The sequence below is a fragment of the Typha latifolia genome, chromosome 13 (genome assembly GCF_019914945.1).
Source record: "Typha latifolia isolate L0001 chromosome 13, TyphaL0001v2, whole genome shotgun sequence".
In the NCBI taxonomy this organism is placed as follows: domain Eukaryota; kingdom Viridiplantae; phylum Streptophyta; class Magnoliopsida; order Poales; family Typhaceae; genus Typha; species Typha latifolia.
The window spans coordinates 9,226,369-9,250,754 of record NC_133098.1 but is presented as its reverse complement, the minus strand read 5'-3'; the positions used below and the strand labels follow the sequence as shown (position 1 = coordinate 9,250,754).

Below are 24,386 nucleotides of genomic sequence, written 5' to 3'. Positions count from 1 at the left end.
ATAAAATATATGAGAATTTTAAACAAATTAGCCACTACACTAAGATCATTAAAATAGAAAGTAGGAATAACAACATCTTGTAAGTGGCTACCTTCTGGAAAAAAGAACAAGTAATTAGTAATTAGGAATTCAGCCCAAAGAAACTTGTTTATCATGCATGTAAGCAACTCCAGAAATTTTCCATTCGATGTGTGAGAAATTTTAATCTATTAAAACAAAACCATAATAGACAGAGCAATATATTACAACTGAGAAGCAAGGAGATGACAGTTTTGGTCTGATACAAAAATGTCAAAGCACTAGCAGAATAGTAAGTTTAAAAATATTCACACTTCAGGGAGGAAAAAGGGGAAACAGCACTGCAGAGGATCAGCTTTCATTCTCAGTTCATCCCAAAAGTTGAAGAAAAAGAGGGAGGTTCACAGAAGCTAAACAATTTCCATTAGTATAACATAGATGTAGCCAACAGTATTTTAAATTTGAAATTAGGTTATGGTCAACTGCAAACAAACTGAAGTAGCATGAAGATGTTCTCTCAAGGAAGTCAAAAAATTGGTCTTCCAGCCAGAAGGACCATCTTAATTGCAAAATGGCATTATAGAAGCAAACAGTATATCTGGTCCTTTGGGATCAGGAGATGCATGAGCCTGCTAGCACTCCCAAGGATCAGAAGATTAGGTTTTAATAATAATGATTAAAAAATCTAAAGAAAAGCAAATAAAAAAAAAGAGAGAATATGATAGCATCAGGTAGAAAAGAACAAGGATGCTTTAAGCAGCAAGCCAGCGACATATGATGCCCTATCAAAGTTTTGGTTAGAACCTAAGTGTCATGGTAGTTCAAGGGCTAAAACTAGGGGTGAAAACGGGTCGGATTAACTCTGATCCGACCCGTTATCTGACCCGATTCGGATCGGATTCGGATAGAAAATTTCTATCCGATTCGGATACGGATAGAGTTTTTGAAAAAAATTCAAATACGGATTTGAATACGGGTCGGATATATTTTTCGAATTCGGATACGGATATCAGATATCCGTTTAGCCGCATATTATTTTGAATGATTTACAATTTTTAGTTTACTTATTTAAATAGTAAATATTAATATTATTACTAATAATACATTATATATTATTTATAGAGATTAATTTCTCTAATTTTACATATTTCACATACAAAAAAATTATTTGTTGTAAAACTCTTAATATTTTTGTATTAATTATATCTAAATAAAATATTATAATTCTTTTAAATTCAATCAATATCCGTTTAAGATATGATCTTTTATTCGAAAATTATCCGTATCTGTTTAGTTAGGATATGATTTTAAATTTTGCTATCCGTTCAATATTTGTATCTGAATCGTATTCCGGACTAAAAATATGGATCCAGATATGGGTTGAGCACTATCCGATCCGTATCCGATCCGTTTTCACCCATAGCTAAAACAATGCAATAGCATAACCTGACTTCAGTGACACCACGATAATTAGGCAAGACTTGAGCTTATCCGCTACTAAATAAATCTTGAGCTTATTTATAGGTGGATAAATAACGATAAGGGATATTCTCTCTTGATTTTATTCTTAACTTCCCAAATACCTAGAAATTTTTTTAAAAATTTCGTAACTAAATTTTCTTTTGCCTATATAAGGGCATGAACTCATTACTTGCAATCTATTTAAAGATTTACTGAATAAAATAGAAGTAATAATTCACCAAGAAAACTTGTCTTCTCAAAGTGTTATTGAAGTCTTTTTTTCTTTTCTTACTTCTACATTATATTTATTTCAAGGCTTACTTTATTTTACGAAGAAGTTCTAGTGTCACGCGGGCTAGCAAATTGATAAAAATGTTAAGTTCATAACAAGTGGTATTAGAGCGGATCAAGGAAGTGTTGCTGCGATGTCTTCTTTCGAAGTCACCATCATCAACGTCATGCTCGAGAAGAAAAAGCACTCGCGACAAAAGCAAGGAGCCTCTAACGAAGTGTGTCTGTAGGGAATTGCATTTTCGCACTTGAGGGCTCATTTGGCTACCTCGACAATTGATTAGAGATGTTCGAGAATCTCAACGTTGGCTTCGAAGACAATATGTGAGTGGTGGGAAGAAATCGTTCAAGCTGCGATGGATGCTTTCAAGTCTCAATCTCACGAGTTTAAGGCGGAGCTTAATCGACGAAATAGCGTGAAAGTTGTCGAGGCAACTACCTATCAGGAGATTCTCAGTCCAAAGTCAACGAGGTCGACAGCCTCAAGTTGAGAGTAAGTCTTCTTAAGAGGGTTGTCGCACATGGAGGTGATGTTGCGAATAGCATACTTAGGTCGCACATCTTAGAGCCACGAGGGTTCAATGGCATGCGCGATGCGAAGGAGGTTGAGAACTTCCATTGGGGCTGGAATGGTATCTTAAGGCACTACGACTTAAGGACGAGGGCAAGGAGGTCCAAACCGCATCCATGTACTTTATAGATGATGCCATGCTATGGTGGTGTCGACGATCAGCAGAGATTGAGAAGGGTTTTTGCCATATCGACTCTTGGGTAGACTTGAAGTGCGAGCTAAAGGCGCAATTCTACCTTAAAAATATTGAATTCTTGGCCTGGAAGGACTTACGAAGGCTGAAGCATAGTGAAACTCTTGCCGACTACGTCAAGGAGTTCACCCGTTTAACACTGTCCATCTTAAACATGTTGGAAGGCCATCACGTGTTCTTCTTCCTTAATGAGTTGCAGCCATGAGCATTTAAGGAGTTGATGAACAGAGGTGTTAATGACCTCAACGCTGCCATCTCTAATGCAAAAAAACTTTTTGAATATGAGCGGAGAAGCAATCACGTTGCCAAGCCAAAATCATTGACATTTGGTGACAGCAATAGCAATGACAATGGAAATAGCAACCAAGAAGTCTACAAGGAAGGTGCTAAAGAAACTTTCAAAGGACGTGCCCGAGGGATGACGTATCAGCCCCAAAATGCAGATTTTTCGTGCTATGTTGATACACTTAGTTAGGATTTTATCTAATTAGCTAATCCAGCTCTACGCAGTTTCGAAAGAATATTTGTAGAATATTCGACACATATCCAAATAATATCAAACCAATTGGATAAGGTCAACAACCTCTAGATCTACAACTTTGATATTCATGACTTCTCCAGATTCGGAATATATCTATGACAAAATGAAAGCTTAATCCAAAAGGTATTCGGAAAAGATAAGGAATACTAGTTTAGTTGGTTTGTTAAGGTTTCATATTGTTTTAGAACTTGTTGGCCAGCCTCTATAAATATGTGGATGGCACCCAACTTTATATTGCTATTGGATTCTTGATTTCTTGCCTCTTATCTTCTCTCTAGATTCCTCCCTCCTCCCTCTTCACCATCTTTCCACCCCTATCGTTGACAAGGTTTCTCCTCGCTTCTAATCTCCCTCGGCTGTCGAGCCACCCCTCTTCTTTGATATCTCGACCACTTCGTTCCCTTCGTCTACTTCCCTTAATCACTTCCATAATCCACCCTCATCTCCATACCCATCCATAACCCTAACATCCACTCCACCCGTCACCACAACCATCACCCACGTTATTCCATATTTTCATCCTTGCTACAGTTCGACTCTGCGAAGGGCGTAAATACGAAAGTTGTAGATCATGATGATACGGATCCAACCCAATTGGTTTCGTAATTTTCTAACTACTGGAGAATATCTGACGAATATTTTTTCACGGTTGCGCGGACTGCTTCCTACAATAAATTCAGATCTTAAGGAATTGTTCCGTAGCCGATCTTTTGGTTCTAGATCCTATCAATTGGTATCAGAGCCCTATCAAGTTTTCGAGGATTATCTATTGGGCACGTGATTTCCCAAATCGAAAAAAACTGCATGCTATCCAACTCGTGGAGAAAGAGAACAGCGGAGAGGACAAGATAATTAGAGTCATTTGACTCATCAATGCTATCCAAGGACAGACTTGGGATGGCAAGCCCCTTGAGCAGAAGGGACTTATGTATATCGACATGAAGGTAAATGGTGAAGCCATTCGAGCGATGATTGACACCGGTGCACCCCACAATTTCATGCCACTTTTGGAGGCCAAACGACTTGGCTTCAAGCTAGAAAAGGAGGACAACTGTGTGAAGGCTGTAAACTCAAAGTCTTGCTCAGTCTTAGGTGTGGCCAAAGGCGTTAAAATCAGACTTGGCACATAAGAAGGTAGATTGACATAACAATGACAAATCTTGACGACTTCCAACTCATCGTCGGTTTGGAACTCCTTATTATTGCTAAAGTGATACCAATGCCATATCTTGGAGCGGTGAGGACTGAGGATCTTGGACAAAGCTATGCCATGTGTTGTGCGAACTAATAAATGCCAAGATGCGTAAGACACTAATGGCAAGAAGCAATGAGGGTGCAGCTGAAAAACTATGAGTGCATGACCGAGGTGGTCGCACATTAGGTGGGGCAGAATATGACGCCCCATGAAAATTTTGGTCGAACCGAAGTATCATGATAATCTAAGGGTTTAAGCGATGCAATAGCAAAACCTAACTTGAGGGATACTACCATAATTATGCAAAACTTGAGCTTATTCACTACTGGACAAGTCTTAAGTTTATCCATTAGGTGGATGGATAAGGATAAGTTGTAGCATCCCTTGATCTTATCCTTAGTCTTCTAAATATCTAGGAAAGATATTTAGAAAATTTAGTAGCTAAGTTTTCTTTTGCCTATATAAGGGCATGAATTCTTTACTTGTAATCTATTTAAAGTTTTAGTGAGTAAAATAAAAGTGAAAACTTCACCAAGAAAACTTGTCTTCTCTAAGTGTTATTGAAATATTTTTCTCTTTTCTTACTTCTTCACTATCTTTACTTCGAGGCATACTTCATCTTATGGAAAAGGTGGAGTCTTGTGTGGACTAGTAAATTGATCAAAAAGTTTAAGCCCGTAACAAATAGCTATCAAAAAATATTATTCACTCAAGGTTCTAGTTCCAAGTTACTCATCAAGTACTTCCATTTATCAGAACTAAGTACAAGAAACCTACAACACAAGTATGGGAAACAAATATCCAAGAATTTGATGTTTCTATTGATTTGCTTCTAATTTAGACCAGCAAATCTTTCCTATGAAATATAGGTCTGTCTATGTACTCTGTAGACTTCATATATATCTCAAACTTCATCTCTTTTCCTTTTGATTAAAAGCTAATGTACAAAAGCTTTTTGGTTAGTTACAAATACATAAACTTCTCTTACTTAGTCAGAATATCTGATAACAGTGTGAATTGGAAGTATACTAATCTTTCATTAGCTTCAAGAGCCAATACCAATTCCGGTATCCCTTTACTCAAAATTTTGTTGACATACTAACAGTATTACTTCTCTTTTTGGTCATTAGCTTCAAGGGTTACTAATCTGATGGTAAAGCTTGTCTTTGCTTATGGGTTCAAGCCTTAAAGACAACCTCTTGAGAAATGAGGGTAAAGCTTGCCCTTACACATGTTCCAAAGTGTTCGTGTGGCTGCATGTTTTTTTCCTGTAATAAAATCTATCTTTCATAATTTCCTCTGTCAGCAAGTATTGCAACAAACGAATGATTCAGAATAAATTACTTTGAATGGATACATGAATTTGTATGGAAGAATCATCCTATTAATCTTGCTACTGATAAACTGAGAAACTCACGGAACAATCTTTTATAAGTTACGAAAGCATATTCCTACAAAAGTGTCTTCTAAGTCCTTTCCATGCCTCAGTAGGTAAAGATACACGATAGAAAAACGTAATTGGTATATAAAAAGATATTTTAATATGATAATGTGAACTGATCAATACGGCTGTAAATTATGTTGACTGCTATAGAATAATATGATAATATTTGAAAACAGACAATTTAACATTGTTTCATACTTATAGGGCATTTTCATAGTTTATCTTGACAAAGCTTTTATGCTGTTTGTCAAGTTAAACCTGAAACAACCCTCCTACTTTCTCCAGGTTCATGACCTGCTATTGGAAGATATCACAGTAAGTGTGCAGAGGTGTAGTTAGATCTATTCAACATCATTATAAATAGTAACATTACAGTAATAAATTATTTTAAAGGGAAAGAACAAAAGAAAGGAAATTGGCAATATCTACATGGAAATAAATTGAGTGAGAAAAAACATCCCCAAAAGCATAAAGATAAAAACGGAAGCCCGCTATAAAGCCGAAAGAAAGATTCTCCAAGTGAGTTCACATTGCCAACTTTTCTTATGCTTTAAGCCTGTTAAATATGGTAAGCCTTATCAAAGACCTATTTCAGACTTAAATACATGCAGTCATTGCTTGTCATCTCTTTCAGCAGAGCTGTCCATCCTACTAAAGAATGGTGGTTATGTTAGAGATGTATGAGTTTGTAACATCAACTCCTCTAAGTAGATGAAAAAGAACAAAATCAATAAATGGAAGCTGTAAACATGTACATACCTGACAGTTGCTAACTTTTGAGCTTTCTGTTTCCAGTAACTTTTTTCCTAGGAAATATCCAGGACATCATTTAATGGTAATCTGAAAAAAACTTGTTTACTATGTTATCCTATGACTAAACTTTCTTTAAGAACTTTTCATGTGTTTCATGATTGTTCTGCTAATTTGTATAAAGGATATTTGGATTTTGGAGAACAAGGTGCTTGGTCATAGATGTTTCATTCTTACAGTTGCTTCAAGACCATGTTGTCTTGCTCTTCTAGGATAGAGCATCGCATGCAACAAAAGGAATGAACGAAAAAGAAAAAAAAAAGGAGGAGAAAAGACACATCCAAGAAGAAATTCATTTCAGATTGTCCTGATATGCATGCAATGCATAAATCCAAGCTAGGCTGTTCATGTTTTATTAGCATACTAAAGTAAATTGTGTGCATTTATCTGGACATATATTTTCAGAAACATACGTAAATAGACTTACAAAAGTTTGAATTAGCAATCTCATTTCATCAAGTTACTATTAGAATAAAAGAACGGTGCAGTAACTTCAATGTAGTTCAGATGATATATACAACTTAATTGTCGAAGGCCAATAACACAATCTAAAACACTCAGAACGAATTATCTGCAGGAACATAAAGGATGTAATTACGTAAATATCTTCCAAAGTAGAAAGCCACACACAATCAAAATATCAAAGTGATCTTCAGTACTGAGTATGCAAACATAAATAGATTTATTCCTATATGCACTTTTAAGCACGTCACTATAGTTCTGAAGATGTGGTTCAACCATTTTGTTAATATTAATGTAACATGTGTCACTACAGGACAAAGACCTAAGTTTCTCAAATATATGCAAGCACTTTTTAAAAAGTACATCATATGCTAGTGTTAGATATAAAATTTAGAGCATTGCCTCTTCTTATCTGCTATTTTATATCTATGAAAACGAGATTTAAAGATATTACCAGGTTTTCAGGCATCTTCAATGTAAACGGAACAAGTGATACTACACTTTCTACAAACTTGTATGCTTTAAATAGATTGAAAAACAAAGTACAACAATCATTATGGCAAGGCAGACCTTATAAGCTCACAAACCGATGGGCAATATGAAGCTTGTTCTTGGAAATAAATCCTATTTTCCTAATTAGATTCAACTAATATTTATATATGATTTAAAGTTTTTAAACTTGAGAGTTGATCCAAAAGTTGCCTCTTTTTATGCATATGGACATAACCCTAGCTTTTATTTTTCTCCTCTGAAGTGTTCTTCCTTGGGTGTTCTTGTGTGCTGCTTATATGAGGTTAAAGATACAGAAATAATAGGGAAAGGAGTCAATAATTGGAAAGTTTTAGTAGTAGGACCTATAAATGGAAAATGCTAAAAAATTTCATGCAGTAGACAACAAATATAGGAAAAATAATGAAACAAGATAACTGATGTTAAACCAATTGATATGAAAGATTAAGTTCTAAAATTGTCTTAGTTTTGAACAACAGAAAGTCAAAGATCCCAACATGTTAATGCACTTAATCCATGAATAATGACAAAAGAAATAAAAAAACAAAAGAAAAAGAAGATTCTTGTTCTTTTTCTGTGGAAATATCTATTGGTCAAAAATGCTTTAGAAGATATCGACAGTATTATTGCACACCTTGCCTATTAAGTTATTTCTTTTTACCTATTTATAGTTGGTGGATAGCTAGGAGAATGCATATTTAACCTATAATAGCTTCTTAGAACAGTGAAATGTGCAGTACTTATTGGACTTACGATCAAAGGGGATGCTCATAAACAAGAAAAAAATATGTTGTAGGTTTATTAACTAGTGCAAAGTACTGCAAAAGAGAGCAGTATTTTAACCCTTGTGCTCCAAAATAATGGTGTCAGCAGCATTACTCATTTTCTTGCATTCAGGATTATGTCTCTGTCAGAAACTAGGACAACAAAAGAAAAAAAAAATGGAGTAACGGACATGTAAAAAACTTGCAAGTATGTTAACAACGAAATGATTAGGAGATAGAGTAAATTAATTAGAAATGATACATGAATTGGTATGGAAGCACCACCTATCAATCTTTCTACTGATAATACATACACCGTAAACCGAGAAACTTACAGAACATTCTTTTATAAGTAACGCAACAATATCCCTGCAAAACTGTCTTCAACGTCCCTCCTTGCCGTGGGTCACATAAAGCTTGAGACTTTTGGAAGTGGCATATACGAACCTCAAGAATGCTATCATACAACATATGGAGCATATAGGGAATGACTTTTCTTTTTCACTTTTATAGGGCGGCCACAAAAAATAAGTTCTTGCTTCACAGCAGGATCTTATAGAAATTTTCTTCTCCAATCCTCCGTAGAGGTCCCTCAGTGCATCTTCCGAAAGCTGCCAAGTGTTCCATCCATAATGGCCTAAAAAGACCGTCCATTGGGCGCCAGAAATGCATATCCAGATGCAGTTTCCTTTACAACAGAAAACTTTACACGGACCAACCTTATTGTTCAAATGAACTGATACATATTTTCTCAAGAAGCGATGGCCAGTCCTCTCCAAGCTGTTGAGGATTCAGCTCCATTGCTACCTTAAAGTCTTGCATAGAAATCAAGCTGTGATGTTTCAGCTCATTTGTGGCCTCTGGCAGCCCACCACCACTTTGAATGTGCACATGATTTGGCAACCAATCACCATTGATCGGCTTTCTATGAAATTGCTTGTAACCAACCTGCTTTAGTGTATCATATCCTGTCCTCACTCTTACAAGCTCGACACTTGACCTAATCAGCATCTTCAAGTGAACATCCAAAGCATTATTCAGCAGATTGGCACAGTCCATCGTCACCCCTCCCAAGCCGCGAGCTTCTGCTATTCGCTCCATCCGTTTCTTCAACATCTCCGTATGGCACAGCTCGCCACAATCATAGCTGCTACTAAAGCCACCGCTTCCCACATTAGTCGTGATTGGTAAGGACTTAGGCGCCCCCACACTTGCTCGACAGAAGGGAATTCCAAGTGGGGCCCGTAAAGGACCGCTAGAGGAATGTAAGTCCCTCTGTCCCAAGCTTTCCCTGTCATGAACAGAAAATGATCCTACCAGACCATTGCTATGTACTGAACCTCGGTCATGCGGCACAAACTTCTCGACCAGTGCCCTCTTCGCTGGCTGCTCTGCAGGCTCACATTGTTGAAGCTGGAATGGTCTCTTCATATCACACAAACCAAGATTACCATTCTCCCTGGTAGCCGTAACCTCTGGTCTCCCATTAAGTCCAAGGGGACTCGGCCGGTCCTTGATCCTCCTTTCCCTAACTGACGGTGGCATGACATCTCCATTGGACCAAGCTGGCACTGGTGGGACTGGCAGCGGAGACCAATCAGACCCTCCAACTTTCTGAGAACCTTTCTTTCCTGCAGCTCCAAGAGTCTTCGACTCATCACTATCATGGATTGCAGGCTGCTGACCTCCACCCTGACAAGCATTCCGGAGGATCGAACGGATAAGCTGGTTGTGCAATGGTAAATTCTCATGGCCTAGGGTCAAGAGACAGAGCTTGTTGAATTCAGGCTTGCTCAGCTTCTGGGACAACAACCCATTTAGATAGCTGAAGTATCTCCTGGCTCGCTCCGGCCCGAGCCTCTTTGCTATCTGGGACTTAAGCTCGACAAGATTAGCCCGTCCATGCTGCGCCGGTGGCGGCAGCAGCGGGGGCTGTAGTGGTGGTGGAGGCATGTCTCAGTGAACAGTACCCATCTAAATTAACCACCAAATCAATACAAGAAGATATAAAACTACGAATTCCCAGTTTCCCTTTCTGGATTTTCCAGTAAATTAGGATTTGTACCGCTTCCTACAGAGGCCAAGCTCAATACCCAATTCCCAACTAATCCGCCAAGGCGGGAATCTCATCCTCCGGAAGAGAGATTCAAAACCCACTCCTGAAACAGGGATTTCGAGCTGAAATCAATACAGAGGCGGGAGCTTGAGGCTGCAACACCCACGCGGTCGGATCAAAAACCCTAGAACAATCTAAGATGGAGCAGCATTGGGCGGCGCCGAGGTCGCGAAAGCTCAAATTTTGACGGCAGGATCTGGTTCGCACTAAGAGATTGAGGGTATTTCCGAATCGCAGGAGGCGGATCTGAGCGAAATCGGAGTTGGGTCGGATGGATCAAAAAGAGGAACGAGAAGAGGAGGAGAGAGAGAAAGAGAGACAGAGACAGAGACAGAGACAGAGAGGGTAAAAGACGGAGAAGAGAAGACGAAGCTGACCTCGTCCCCAAACTCGGAGGAGTGATGGAAGCGAATCAAAGGAGAACGCTGAGCTCCAATTCGCGCTTCCAATGGCTATCGCTCACGCTTGCTGCTCTCTTCGCTGTGCTTCGCTTTGGTCTCTCTCTCTCTCTCTCTCTCTCTCTCTCTCTCTCTCCCCGACTCGGACTCTTTTTTGTTTATTTTTTTTATAATTATTATTAAACCTTTGAACCGATTTTGTTTTACTTTCTAGGTTCCGATTTTGGGTTTCCTTAGCTACCCAAAATTACCCTTAAAAGCAATCCTTTCAAATTTAATTTCAAATTCAAATACCTCACACACCGGGGTAGTTATTGGGGTATTATTTGTTGACCTTTGAATATCTCTTTGAGAGATTTAGATTTTGCCATGTTTGTTTTGGGGGCTGCCTATTTAATGCCCAATAAGGGAAGGGAAAGAGTTCTCCACCAATTGTACCCAAACTTCCCCTCCCAGTTGAAATAATTAGTGATTAGAAAGTCTATTTTGACCTTATTGATCACCACCAACCACTCTAATTTCCAAATCCTAACAGTGCTCCATTGCTACAAAATTAAGGATTTCAAGAGGGGTGATTAGGATTTGGAGCCCACAGTAATTATTTTTTGTTAGGGTTTGACTTTTGATTCCAAAAGTCAAACCTTGGTGGATTTGGGATTCATGGGAGCCCCACACCAATAGCAATTCAAGCATGCTTCTTCTTTTTCTTTTTTTCTTTTTTTTTTCCCAACTTTTTATGGCCATGAGTGACATGGAGTCAATGCCACTATTTTTTTTTTTTACATACAAAGGGAAAAAGAGGAGGAGGTAAAAGAAAAATGATGAGAAGAAAAGAGGAAATATTGAGGCAAATATAATTGACTTCTTGAACTAATATCTAAAATTAAAAGTAAATTTTTTTCCATAGTTAAGGATTTGATGTGATGAAAAATAAATGAGAGGGTATATATGATGAAAATGGATAACTAGTTCATAATTTCTTGTTAACAAAACTATTAAAGGAAACTATTAGAATAATCTAGATTAATTCTATCAGATTACTCTTTAGATATTAAAATAATCCTGATTAATAACAGGCACAGATTAATATTATCATTGTAGTTAACAATTTTAGTACTCTAAATCATAGATATGAAGTACCTTTTTTTATTATAAAGAAACTATATTAACAGAAGTATCTCAAGTATCGGATTGAGTTTAGGTAACCAAACATCGTTTTATCTTTTTCATATCTAATCAAGTTTACTCTCCAAAAAATTAAGGCTAAGAAATAAGACTAACTAATTGAGTTCGACGCTTAGCCTCAAACCAAACCAAGAATCCCTATGCAAGATAACTAGAAGATCGAGAGGGGCAAACAATGTCTATGATATGATACGACCGCGTGGGTCGAGTTAGTCGAATTGACTTTAGTTAGTTGAATTTGTTTATTGCTTTCAATTTCAAGTAAGCAAATGTAAGCTCAATATAAAGAATTGAATCTAACCCGCTATGAATCTACTCCTATAAGTAGAAGAGGCAATGGGTCAATTAGGAGGTGTGGAGTGAATATTGAGTTTAACCAATTTATTATTATTGACTTTATTTTTTACTGTAGCCGATGGATCCTCTTTATCTCCGTAGGAGTAAATCATAATCATAAAACCCTACCTAGCTTTCAAAATCTAGCTACCATCTTCCTCCACGATTGTTAATTATCTAACATTGCGGTGGTCGTCGAAGGGTAGTAGACGACTAAGGGTGATGATGGACAACCAAATATCCTATGAAAGGATTGATCTCTTTGCCGATGGGACAACTTTCTACGAAATGTTAGCCCTAGTCCGATCAATATGATTCATTCAATCAGGGAACCTACTACTAGAAGTGGTCTGCACCCTATCCATGGCTGCCATTCACATCAGCATCGATCGTGTTAGGTTTTTATATGTTGGCAATTGTGTACAAAATATTTTAAGTGTATTTTTTCATGTATATGAGCTTTACACAAGTCTAGAATATCACTGGTGTGAAGAATTTCAAGATCATTGGAGAAAAGCCGTCGCGTTCTCAGTCGCGTTCACAAGCGCGTTCGAACGCGGGCACTGCGTTCACACAGACAGAGAGCCGCGTTCACAAACGCGTTCGAACGCGGGTACTACGTTCACACAAACCGAGAGCAGCGTTCACAAACGCGTTCGAACGCAACCTGAAGAATTCAAGCTGTCGCGTTCGAACGCACTTGGGCCCGTTCGAACACAAGTGAGATTAAGTTAGGCCGTTCGAACGCACTCGGGCCGCGTTCGAACGCACCTATGAAGTTTGCAATTTATTGGATTTTCGTGAGTACGAATATTACTTGGATTTGGCAATATCTTGGAGATCATATATAAGGATAGTGTTGCCCTAACTCAAAGGGGTTGAAGAAGATTATTCAAGGAGACTTTTTGGAGGCTACATCGGTTCTTCAACAAAACAAGGCCCTTCGCATCTACAAATCTTAATCTTTCGTCTTAAGGGCTATCTAGACGAAAGATCAATCTCGAGGGTTACTGAGATTGGACTTCAATCACAAGAAGCAGTGAATCGTGGGTTCTAGCGATCAAGACTGAGAGGAACAAAGTCGTTTGGATCGACGGGTTGTTTTGTGAGTCAGTCTTGTAACTGCTACTATCATAGTGATTGGTTTTGATCCGAGTTTGGATCCGTGGTTTTTTACCGTTTGGGTTTTCCACGTTAAAATCTTTGTGTTCATCTCTACTTTCGTTCTTTATATTTCTTCGATCTTTTACTTAAGCGAACGAGCGAGATCATTGCCTAGTGTTTAGATACATACGTGTGTCTAGGGGTTTTTTCAGATCGAAAGGCCATCGTCAAAGGCTTTCCACATTATAGTGAACTCGCAGCTCGTGGCCGTGGATCTGGCTTTTCTACAGCCATCGGTGGCCATTAGATCGTATTTATCTTCATAGGAGTATATCATAATTGTACAACCCTTCCATGCACTCAGACCTTAGCCACCACCTTCCTCCAACAGCTACCCTACTATACGGCCGCCGTCCACCACCACCCTTGTCCATCTGCCACCCTCCGACGACTGCCGCAACATCGAAGATTTATCGTTTTGCCCTATTCTAACCTTACTCCACTATTTTATTTATATCTTTTCATCGAGACATCTAATTTAGGTGAGACTAGAGCCATTAGAATACTAACTCGCGACGATACCAACATCTAAATTTTTATAATTTTATTACGTTCGAATCGATCCAGATCTGGTTCGTAACAGAAGTTTACTTCAATTAGCCACCGTCACTAATAAGCTACTTTCATAGACGAGTAAATTGACTCTTTTTCTAACGTTGAGATCTATAAAATTATGAATGCTGCCCGTATTGAATAATACCACGAATTGGTGAATGCCAATCTTATCGACCAACCTCGTAGTTTTGGTGTAGTTGTACTAGTGATTGCATCAAGAGAAATCTCCATTTGTTCTTCAAATTGTTGGCAGCTTCTATCTCTCTTCTTCCATAATCATGTTGTGGAGCTTCAATTTCCAAATATTATCCTTCAATTAAGTATAATCTTAGGTATTTATAACTATCTTCAGGAGACCTTTTTTTCTTCACAATGATATCATAAAGTTCTTTTCTTTCGAACTTGAATTGTTGGATTTCTGTTAGAATTGCTTATTATATTGCTGATTAGTATCTTCGTCTTCTCCAATCCAGGCAATCCAAAGCCAAAGTACTGATGACTTAAATATGCTAACAGTAAAGTAACTCTAATTTTCTCTCTTAACCTACTAATAAAGCAATTGATTAGAAATTCTTTTGAAAGATCTCTTACATGATTAGATAATGTCTCAAAATTGAGTTTGATTGTGTTTCAATTGTTTATTATATAATTTTGATGATAACAAAGCAAATAAGTTAGCTATATTATTTTGATTATACCAAACAAGTTAAAATAGTAATTATCGATTGAGAAGCTTTTTATTATTTCGGGCTTAACTATTAATTGTTATATGATATCAATGTGATTCATTTTGATTTGAAAAGAAAACTCTTGTTATAATATATAATTTTTAATTCTCAAATTTTATATTTTAAACTTACGTCACATATTAGAGATTACAAAATTGTACGCACGACAAATAGATTCTTATGTCGAGTTTTTTTATTTATAATTTTCTTTATAGTGATATGATAATTATGGTACTTTATATGTGACAAATAGATTTGATATTCTATAATTTTCAAATATAAATATATTTGAAATTTGAACATTGCAATAGGGCCTACAAATTAACTAGTTATAGTCGTTTTCCAATTTACTCTTTTAGCTATAACTTTTCGGGCAATATTATTTTGCTACAATTCCTATCGGTTAGATAGGCATATTTTTAATTTCTCTTTTAGCCACAAAGTCTATTTCACATTTCACTAAATGTTTTACAAAATTATTTTGATTGTTTCAAATTATTCCGCCTATAAAATTGGGCTAATACCTCATATTAAAATAAGAGTTCAAAGGCGAATTAAATGATATAAAAGATAGCAATCTAATTCAACTCATATTAGAGAAGAAGAGAAGTTCTCAATCGATAAATTTTCTCTCTCTTCTTTCTTTTTATTAGTGAGATTTATTTATAAATCAAATTCTTTGGGAGTTATTACACACCTTATTCGATCTCTTAGAAAAAATAGATGGGCTTCTTTACTTAAAACAAAAGTTATTTTAAAAAAAGAGATTTTAAGAGATAAATCTCTTGTATAAAGGTTGCTAGTATATTAATAAGCTAGTGGTGTATGTCTTTTAGTACATAATGAATTCTTAAGAAAATAACCTTGAGGAGTGGACGTAGGCCTTGGCTGAACCACTATAAATCTTGGTGTCCTATTTCGTGTCTATTTTAATTTACTTATCTCATTTAAGTTTTCATAGCATAATTATACATATAAGCTTAAAGTAATTTATTTATATTCTCTTAATTTGCATAAAGTCCTTAATTTCTTATTATCATTTATAATTTGTGGGTATACTTGCATACTTAATTTTTTATCTTTTTATTTAATTTGTAAACTTATTTTACCCTCTCTCTTAAGTTGCTTAGTTGGGCTAACATTGATATTTCTCGGCAGAGCTAGTTTGTTTTAATTTAGTAACAGCTACAAGAGATCTTGATAAATGGAAGAATTAAATCTAACCTCCAAATCTCTAGTAAAATAAATTTTAATCAGATTAGAGAGCCAGTATCTCTCATCTAATCAAACAAAGATTAACATTTTCGTTCCATCTGAAATGAAATATAACCGACCCGTTGATGAGGGAGAGTTTGATAATGCATGAAGAACTATTGAGCTTTACAAATCAACCAGTTGGACCTTACCATCAAATTTGCATAAAGTCCTTAGAATTTTTTTTTTTGTGTTAGGGTGCCTAAGGTATGGGCCCGAAGCCCATCCATGTCCGACCTAATAAAATCGAGTCAAAGTTGGACCCAGACTCGCTTTGGACCTGACCTAACCCGACCCAAAAGTCTGTTGGACTAGTTCAAGTTAAACCTTGTCCTCCATTAGGGCCAATAGATAATATGGCCCGTCAATTAAAGCCCTAGCCATTTTACTTAATACTAGAATGAACTCACAGTAGGATAAACATCTTATTTATGGTATATATTATAACGCCCCAACTCGGTACTAGCACGTGCACGCCCACATGTACACACAGCACGCACGGTGCATGCAACAGGTCGGGTGGGGCCCGTCCAATCTTACCATCTAATCAAATTTTTACTTAATCCTACATAAACCTTGTCCTCCATTACGGCCAATACATAATAGCACCTCAATTAAAGCCTAGCCTTTTTACTTAATCCTATAATGAACTCACAGTAGGATAAAACTCTTATTTATAGTATATATATATATATATATATAACCTTTTAATATGAAGATGGAGGACCACATTTAAAATGTATTGTGTTATGTTTATATCAATTTTGGGTTCTTCAAGCATCATTATTGTCAATGCTCTTGCAATTGAGTAAAACCCTTGTGAATCATGGGGTATTTGATTGAAGTACCACTTCAATTATCTCCCATTAATCATATAATTTTTTTTTTCATCTCCCTTCCTATCTATCTTTCTAATCTAGAAGTCAACTTCCCTCTTGATAATAATAATAATTATTTTTTTGTTTTTATTTTCTTTCAGATTCTCAGTTTTTATTTGTCCTTGTCACAAATTGATCATTGTTCAATAGAATTTAATAAACTTTTGGTGCTATGATTTGCTTATATTGGATGGATGATATGATTTTAGTATTAGTTATCAGTATGACTACAAATATAATCTTTTTAATTAGTAACTTTGCATATAACACCGTGTCTTCTAATAAAATTATAATTTACACCCTATATTTTAACTATTTATAAATCGAGCCCTATGATTTAGCGAATATGTACTGAAAATACCCTACCATTAGATTAGCTAGTTAAACTTAACTAAAATTTTGAGTTAAGTTAACTATATTAAAAAAAAAATTATGAAAATACCTTCGGTCAAGTCATACTAAGAGTATTTTAGTCATTTTAAAAACAAAATCTCTCTACTTAACGAAATATTCTCACGGTGTTAATTCAAATCTAACCCAGAGTATTTTTCGGCATATATTCGCTAAATTATAGGGCTCGATTTACAAATAGTAAAATATACGATATAAAACCACAATTTACGTTATAAAGCTAACAGATGCTATATACAAATTTTTCTATGTTAAAACATATACATAATTATTGGCATATTCATTCCTATTTATTTATTTTTTTTACATTTTTCAATCTCCACTCCAAAATAATACGCTGTAATATAGTTACGAATGTGCAAAATATTTCAGCTATTAAGTCTTAAACCTAACTATACTATTAATTATGGGCTACATAAATGAATATACCAATTATGCTTGGTAGCACAATTTATCAATCTGGCTTCAATTTCTCAATTCTAATAATTTATACAAATTTTCAACAAAAATTACTTAAGTTAAAATTTCAAACAAATTAAAAGTATCTAAGAAATTGGTTAACACCAAAACATATATTGGTAAATTTTTGACTGTATAAACTTATTTATGCATAATCCCCTAACACTAAAAAGATTAGCATAGTCATATTCTAAATAATCCCCTAACATTGTATATGTAGGCTTTTCTTTTTGTTAAATAAAAGGGTCACATAAATTTTTTCTTATTAAATCATCTCATAAAAATAAAATAGCTTAGAATTACAAATTCAGCCTTTTTTTACTGATTTAGACTAATTTACTCTTTTAATCTCAATGCGCGCATTGTTAAAAATTAGAAATATCTTTATATAAGTGATGTATATAAAATTATGCAGGTGATGCGTGATTTTTTTTTTCAAATCTTGACGCGCACATCGTTGAAACTTGCAGCGTATATTTTGCATAGACAATGCATATATATTACATAGGTGATGCATGCCATTTTTTAAAAAATTAAAGTATACCTTTTGTATAGGCGATACATATAAATTATATAAGTAATGCATGGTTTTTTTTTTAAATCTCGATATCTATATTTTTAAAAATTAGAGCGTACATTTTATATAGTTGATGTATATAAATTACATAAGTGAAGTGTGACGTTTTTAGGACACATCGATCTTTTTGAGATTTATTAAGGCTAAATCAGTAAAAAAAAGGCCTGAAATTATAATTTGATAAATAGGGGGTCTATTTCTGCCCATTAGAAAACTGAAGGGTATTTTGCTGTAAATTGCCTGAATAAAAGACATGTTCCAAAATGAAAGAAAACAAACTTAATAAAAATTGAAAGAAGAAAAGCAGTCACTATTGTTGTGTTTCTTTTAAACTTCTTAACAAAGAAAATAAGCTATGTCACAATTAACTTCCTATTAAACTCCTTAACCAGAACATTATTGATAGACATAACATAATTCGTTCTCACATAAACATTTAAATGTGAATATTAGATCATTAAATTACACAAAATAAGAACACAAATGACACATACATCAGTAGTCTTAGTCTGTATTTGGTTATTAACAAACAAGACATATTATAATACAACTTGCAATTGCACCATTGGAGATATTTAACCATAATAACAAATAAATAGAAATCTACAAAAGAATTCTTAAATAAATATAAGAATTTTTAGGGTTAAATATATTTTGCTCCCCCTACTTATACCAAAAATTATTTTACCCCCTATACTTCAAAATTGTAACAACCTAATCTTAAAAAAAATAAAAAATAAAAAAAATAAAAATTTGGACACGACGCGACCGGCCACACCGTGGCCAACCTCGTGCCCATGCATGGTGAGGCGCCACGCACCCGCGGCCGCTGCCGCAGCCAACCGACTGCGGCCAGCTGGCCACGGCGGGCCCCGACGCCGCCACTACTCCTCCTCCACCGCCTTCTCTCTCTCTCTCTTTAAAAATCTCTCTCTCTCGGCCACCCTCTCACTCTACTCTCTCTCTCTATACCGACACCTTCCCTGGAGCCGCCGCCGCCGGTGAGACCTCTCACTCCTCTCTCTCTCTCTCTCTCTCTCTCTCTCTCTCTCTCTCTCTCTTTCTTGCCCGAGGTTGGGCTCGTCGGAGCCGAGCTGCCGGCGAGAGGCCGGCCGCTGGCTGGCTAGCAGCGTCCGGTGCCCTCCCTGCCAACCCGGGTCCGCAACCTCCTCCCTCACCTCCTCTCTTTCTCCACTTCCTCTTCTCTTCTTCTTCTTCTTCTTCTTCTTCTTCTTCTTCTTCTTCTTCTTCTTTCTTTCTTTCTTTCTTTCTTTCTTTTTCTCCTTCTTCCTCAGCTCCTTCTTTTTCTTTCTGCACAGTGTTGGGCTCAGCCCAGCACTGATGACAGATTTAATTAATTTATTAATTAATTATTTTATTTATGTTATTTATTTAGGTAATTTTCTTCTTAATTAATGCAAATAGATTATTTAGACATTAATTATTTTAATAATAATATATATTCTTCAATATGATTAGTATTAATTATAATTTGTATAATCAATTATTTATTTGGTATAAATATAAGTAATACTCATATTTATTTATATCTCTATCAGATTAATATTATAGATTTGTAAATTATAATTATCAAATTTATATACTAATATTTTTATGAGATACATTTTAAATAATTCTAATAATTTATTATATGTTATTATTTTGTAACAAATAAAATAATCAGAATATGTATTTATTTATTATTTTATAAAGCAATGACTGCGTAATTCCTAAGTAATCAACATATAATTTAATTATAATTAGGTTTTTATCTTTATTTTTATTTTTATTTATAATTAAAAATCTAGCCAGTTATAAAGAAAGAAAGAAAGAAAGAAGAAGAAGAAGAAGAAGAGAAAAGGAAGAGGAGAAAGAGAGGAGGTGAGGGAGGAGGTTGCAGACCCAGGCCGGCGGGGAGGGCACCGGCCGCTGCTGGCCAGCCAGCAGTTGACCTCTCGCTAGTGGCTCGACTTCAACGAGCCCAACATCGGGCAAGAAAGAGAGAGAGAGAGAGAGAGAGAGAGAGAGATTTAAAGAGAGAGAAAGAAGGCGGTGGAGGAGGAGTAGTGGCGGCGCGGGGGCCCGTCGCGGCCAGCTGGCCGCAGTCGGTTGGCTGCGACCGCGGGCACATGGTGCCCCACCATGCAAGCTACCCGGCCATAGTGTGGTCGGTCGCGTCGTGTCCAAATTTTTTTTTTTTAAAGATTGGGTTGTTACAAAAATGTCTCAAACCAATCCTTGTACTTATGGCTAAAATGAGACTGCTCGTTTTTCTATTAAATTTAACCAAGTATCATGACTATTTTGGTAATTTACTTTATTATATCAAAATATGCATGTGTTCTCTAACAAACACAATAGGGGCATTTTGGTTGTTTTGAAGGTATTCAGTTAATTTTAATGAAAAAATTAATAGTTTCACTTTAGTCATAAGTATATGGACTAGTTCGAGGCTTTTTGAAGTACATTGATGCAAAATAATTTTGGGCATAAGTAAAGAGGGGGGGCGGGGGTGAGGGATAAAATGCATTTAACCTAATTTTTTATTATATGTTTGACAAAAAAAAAACTTATTTTTTCACTTGAAACTTTGCAAACTCCTTCATCCAACTTGTACATATGCTCATGTAAATATTCTAGACACATTTTGAACACATTTTCCAATCACATTCAAACCTTACAATAATATCTTTCTTACCAGCTTATAATTTCAGGTTAAAAGAATGATGCCATGTCTTGTTGGGAAGAAGCTCCATATGATGTGCTTGGGCTTACCACAAGCTTCATTGCTCTACTAGACTTCCATAGCTTCATGGCAAATGGTAGCTAAGCTAAAAAGGGAGACATCGTTCTCCATCTCCAGCTACTTCCATGGCTGGTTGGGATTTATGATCTTGAAGACAGAAGCTTCCAATGGTATTATCCTCCAAAAGTTTATCATCCTGCTACATATGATTACCTACATGGCTGTAACCAAATCCATGCATGCATGATTATCAACAAGATGTCAATATATATAACTTGGTAATGTTCCTCACTCTACTATTTTGATGATGTATTTCTAATATTATAAGGAACAATGTTTAGCCTCGTTCCTATGAGTTTGTTTGTATTTATCTATACATGCATGCAGGATTAGATTATGTGACTTAATGCATGCTAGTTTAGTATTTTCCGCAACTATGTTAGATTGTTGACTGGTTTAGCTTTTCTCACCGATAGTGGTATAAAGGGTGTTAATTATCTACCTCCCAGCTTAGTTCTTGTCTAGCGTTCATATTATTACGTAGGTCCTCTTGGACTGCTCTCATGTTAGGCTTCTAGTTGCTTGATAAGTTCTTTGTTTGACATCATTGCTCTGAGATGGGAGAGAAAAACAAGCACAAACAGTAACTCTTTCTATTAGATTAGGCAAATGATTTGATCCTAGGAATGAGGTTACACTTTCAGATGTTATCCATAATTTGCTTTGGTAGGAGGAACCCCAACAGATCCCAGAGATGATTCTATAACAGAGGTCATTAACTTTGTTTATTTTCAAAATACTAGCCTAGATGTTGCCTTGCTCTTGAATAAGTCTCCAAACTAATTTGTGACTTAGGTAACATTAATCACTGCAGGAGATCTGATACCTAGCTCACTTTTCTGAGTTGGTTGTATAGAAAATCTCAATAGTGCCTTCTTGGTAGATCAAATCCCAAAAATCTCCCACATAACTATTGATATCATTAATTATAGGTTTTGAGAGTGGTGAAAGGGCACAAGGCCTTCCAAACTATAAGTTTGTTCCATATCTTAATTTGTAGTAGTTAACTTTGAGCAAGGGGTGATGAGATAAGAACAAGTATTTATCATTTGAGTCTGCGATCTATGAGGCCAGTATTTAAGTTAAACTGGATCATGCACTTTACGTAGTTCATGGCCTAACCCGAGAACATGCAGTAATTATCTATAATAACCATAAAATTTGATGCATCCCATGGAGTATACCCCTGTTCAAATAGTTTATCTGAAAGATGAATGCAATGCTTGTGTTCATATTACAGAGGAAATCAGTGATATTTTGAACTTTCGAGGATCCTCTGTCTCCTCGATAGTTCCAAGCAAATATTTCCATTGATGCTTGGGTGGTGAGTCTGGCTTCGCTACTTGTAGGGAGAAGGTAGGGCTTTGATCCACATTGTTGTCGGGACTTAAAAGGGGAGCAACATTTAGGTATGGTGATGGTGGAGGGTGTTTTCTATTAATTAGAGAGGAGGTAAATGGCTTGGAGGAGAAACAAGGCTAGGCAAGGGCTTCATTATGTCACCTTAGAGTGATGTTGCATAGGGAGTTAAAGTTGGGACAACTATTATGGTTATTTAGTTGCAACAATAGACACGGTTATTGTGTTGAAATTAGGTTAGTTGGAAGGGCTTCTTGAAGAATTTCTCAATGTTCTTGATGTGAGATGGGTGGGTGAAAGATGGACGCGTGATAGTGAGCGGGTTGATAGGAGGAGAAGGATCTATGGCAGCAGGGTTGGGCGCATGAGAGGTCGATAGCTCAACAAGAGAGGTACTACGAGAGGTTTATTTAGGCGACACAGTAGTTTTGGGATACCTATCAGGGCTTGTAGAGAGCGGCATGTCCTTAGGATTAAAAGATTCGATACTTTGGGTTTCATTATGTTACGATCCGACCACATGGGTTAAGTCAAGTCAAGTTGAGTCGAGTCAAATTAGTTACTTAGTTTTATCTTTCTATTTTGAATTTCAAATAAATTGGATAACCCGCATGTGGATTCGATCCACTAGGGATTTTACTTCTATAAATAGGGGTGGATATGAGTTGATAATTATCATTGAGAGAAATCTGAGTTTATTTTCGTCTGTTAGATTGTATTTATTTTCATAGGAGTATATCATAACCGTAGATCCCTTACAAGCATCCAAACCCTAGCCACCTCCTACCTCCAGCAGCCACCCTACTACACGGCCGTCCAACACCACCCTTAGCCGTCCACCACACTCCGACAACCACCAAAACATCAGAAATTACCGTTCTACCCTCCCTGACCTATCTCCACTATTTCATTTTTATCTTTTCATCCCGACCTCCGATTTAGGTGAAACGAGAGCCATTAGAACTCTAATTCAAGAGGCTACCTCTACTTAAATTTTTATAATCATCCTACGGACAAATCATTCCAGATCTCATTCATAATAGTGGTATCACAGCTGACGTTCCTCAAAAGATGGTAAACACGCGATCCAAGACCCACGAGGAGGGATCGACCATGGAGGACCAGGATCTCATCTCCGTTCCTGTGGGAGTTGATCTAGTGGCCCCGCCACCACCACCAATAGTTGACGACAAGCCGTCGGCGTTGGCAAAGGCGATTTTTAAAGAATTTTCTAACGAGATCACTAGATCCATTACGGAGAGCGCCGAGAGGATGGACAAAGCTATTTAAGCCTTGGCGACAGCCCTCCTGACTTAGCACGGCTACCTTACGCCGCCGCACCAACCGGCCACGACGGGACAAAGCCAAACGCAGCCATCATTACCAACCCGTGAGGGAGGAGATGAGCCGGCCCATATCGCGGCCTCAACCCCTCCTCCGACAGTGGTGGGGACCCCTCCTACCCTGCAGACCTTCCTAGATACTGCTGCCATGCCAGAACCACCCGCAACAGTGTCCGCGAGGTCATCTTCCCCACCCGCGGTGGGAGATAGAGCTAAAAACCCTAGCTTCCCACCAACGACTGTCCAAACGCTCACGGCCCCTACCACCACGATCGGTCTCTTCCACGAGGCCCCCGCACCCAAGCCCGGATTGCCTTTCGCGCTAGCACTAACTGGAAGACCGCGAGCCGCGGCGGTCCGTGTTGCAGCAAATCTGCGGCTGGTGGCCACAGGTCTGACGCTCCCACGCCCACCGGCGGCCACGGCTGGCTTCCTTGGGCCGACTGCCGGCCAGTGGTGGCCACGATAGCCGTCGGCGACCGTCATAGCCGCAGGAAGCTACCCTACGTCGGGGTGGCTCCGCCGCAGTTTTCCATCGCCACTACTCCCCTAGAATG

At 37.1% G+C, this 24,386-nt stretch overlaps 1 protein-coding gene across 1 annotated transcript; it reads right to left on the bottom strand.

Annotated features, from left to right (window-relative positions):
* Positions 1 to 8,473: 8,473 nt before the first annotated feature.
* LOC140799577 (uncharacterized) lies at positions 8,474 to 10,902 on the bottom strand. The gene is made up of 2 exons (XM_073153956.1): positions 10,754 to 10,902; positions 8,474 to 10,622 (listed from the first exon to the last, which is right to left on the bottom strand). Exon 2 carries the CDS (start codon positions 10,211 to 10,213, stop codon positions 8,981 to 8,983), a length of 1,233 nt encoding a protein of 410 aa, XP_073010057.1. The 5' UTR covers positions 10,214 to 10,622; positions 10,754 to 10,902; the 3' UTR covers positions 8,474 to 8,980.
* Between the last annotated feature and the right edge of the window lie 13,484 nt (positions 10,903 to 24,386).